We start from the raw sequence: 2,500 nt of genomic DNA, 5'->3' as shown, positions 1-2,500 counted from the left end.
TTCTGTTGGATACCTGGCCAGGAGCTTCTCGTATATGATTTCGCCCAGCTCCTGCTTTTCCTTGCTTATGGATTTAGTTTCCGGGGGCGTTCCTTCCGATTTCTGAATTTCTTCCTCCTGGAAAAATGAATGGTTAAATCCTCAATGCACTGAATATGATTGTATACAAAAAGAGGCAGGAATCTGTTTAAAATCTATTCTAATTCTCACTTTGTCGATAAAATGCAAACAAGTGCAGACATTTTTAAAGACATCTATAAAATGTTTACAAAATGTATGAGCTAATGAGATACTGAAAAAGGATACTGAAGGACACCACAAAATTTTAGTTTTCTCCTAGAATTGCAGCAAAAGTGTTTACTTAACTCGTAGTACAGTCTGTAGAAACAGAAGTCATATGACTATATTAAAGCACTGCTCTAGTCTTTCATATAATTTAGAACAAAAGTTTTTGGAAAATAGTAAACATTCTGATTTTCTGCTTTCCTTGCACAGCTCCTAATTTCAGGATTTGTTACTCAACATCTGTAGTTTGGAATTGAATAAACCTGTCTCATTTATCATAATTTTGTGTTTAATATTCTCATGAATGACCCATGTACAGCTATGTAAAACACATACTAGTAAGAAATAAAAGGCAAACAATACTCGGTATTAACCATGAATGTAGTGAATTATAGTACACCTGAACACACCTGGTGCAGAATAACAACTAAGAATCTCAGAAAAATCTGCAAATAACGTTTACAACTATTTCATGAAGATCCAAACCTGATGCAAAACAGGTAAAACCTTTAAATTCAGAAAAATATATAACATGTTCCTTACTCACTTTTTGGACAAGATAAATGTTACAATGAAAACTCTAAGGGATTGATTTTTCATTCATCCTGACAGGCTAATGAAATTAAAATTAAAATTCTAAATGAAACATTCAGATCCTTCAGTCACCACTAATGATGAGTTAGGTTATAACCACAAATCCAAAAATTGAAAAAGGAAAACATCTACCGGTAAAACACAAAACTATTATGGTGCTTATTATTCTGGACGTCCAAAAAAATATTTCCTACCCTCCTCCACCTGCTTATCTCAAGCACAATATGAAACAAACAAACTTACTAACCGTAATAAACTTGAGATACTCTCTTTTGGCCTTCGTCACTGCTTCCGTCAGTGCCTCTCTATTCTTTAATAACTGTGTTAGTGATGAAACCGGAAGTTCGAGTAGCATGCCGGTTACCTGAGAATCAAAGAAAGGTTCACATTAAATATGCTATATCTGATATTTTGTTCTTGGTTAGATTATCAAATATGTAAAAAAAAGTGTCATTATATAAAGATGTAAAAGTTATAGAGAGAGGAGAGAGGAGGATAGAAAGAGAAAGAAGAGAGAGATGGAAAGGTGAAGAGAAAGAGAAGAAGAAAGACAGGAAGAGAAGATGAGAGACAAGAGACAAGAGAGAATGACTGACAGAGGAAAGAGACGGGAGAGACGAGAGAGAATGACAAATAGAAAAGAGAGACAGGAGAGAGGAGAGAGAAGGAGAGAAGAGGAGAGATGATGTGACCTAGTAGTAAGAGGACATGATGATGACCATGATGCTCAGACAACATGGTCAGACACACGCATAATCAGACACAAACTAGGTCAATCCTTGATCTGTCACGGTGGTTTCCGAGCCCACGCTGGTGCCACCTGGAGCTCTGACTAACCCCATGTCATTATAACTCCCTATCACCTTTGAGATGAGGAACAACACCTGACTCCAGCTGCCACTACTCCCCCTAACTTCTATGACAAACTCTAACTATTGATTGTTTGAGCACCTTCTGTAACAACAAACCACCAACTACATCTTAAGGGGGAAATATGTGGGTCATCCTTCATAAGCATGCCTTTTGCTGATATGTGGAGTTGCTGTAGAGCAGTGATTCTTAACTTTTGTGTCAATATACCCTTGTGATCTCAGAACACTTTCCTGTAACCCTATCAAATACTATAAGGAGTGACACTGATTGGTGAAACAAATCTAGGTAGAATACTATATTTACTGCATTAGTTAACTAAAACAATGCATATTGTTTCTTATCCAAGAATGACTACATAGTACATACTGGCATATTTTCAGTGACTCTGTTGGTCTCCAGCACCACCACCATTGTACACACTTTCTTTGCCCACATATCCAGTTTCCAACACTTACACATTCTTTTAATTTCAACTAGATCTTCCCTGTTTCTCTCATCTATCTTCCTTCATGCTCCAGCCTCCCATTTCTTGACAGTAGGGATGCTAAGTACTTAAAGCTTTGCATATCTTCCAATGCCTCCCCATTATAAATACTCTTGCTAACGATTACTGGCAAGTTTCATCATAAACACACTCAATCTCACACACTTCGATGTAATTTTTCTTCTGAGTCTGTTATAAGCACTATATCACGAGAAAAACAGGAACTGGTTTACCTTTCAAACTTGTCTAGCACCATCTATAACC

At 36.8% G+C, this 2,500-nt stretch overlaps 1 protein-coding gene across 2 annotated transcripts in view; it reads right to left on the bottom strand.

Moving 5' to 3' along the window:
- The window catches only part of LOC122245434 (uncharacterized), a 7,489-nt gene that overhangs the window by 484 nt on the left and 4,505 nt on the right, over window positions 1-2,500 (bottom strand). For both annotated transcript variants that reach the window (XM_086551696.1, XM_086551697.1), the window contains exons 5-6: window positions 1,127-1,243; window positions 1-117 (exon numbers count right to left, since the gene is read on the bottom strand). The exon at window positions 1-117 is cut by the window's left edge and continues 484 nt beyond it. In XM_086551696.1, the coding sequence (XP_086407822.1) occupies window positions 1-117; window positions 1,127-1,243 (234 nt within the window). The remainder of the gene's footprint in view (window positions 118-1,126; window positions 1,244-2,500) is intronic.

Source organism: Penaeus japonicus, unplaced genomic scaffold, assembly GCF_977035675.1.
Source record: "Penaeus japonicus unplaced genomic scaffold, GWHDUDI00000001_assembly GWHDUDI00000025, whole genome shotgun sequence".
Taxonomy (NCBI): domain Eukaryota; kingdom Metazoa; phylum Arthropoda; class Malacostraca; order Decapoda; family Penaeidae; genus Penaeus; species Penaeus japonicus.
This window is presented reverse-complemented; position numbering and strand designations above follow the sequence as displayed.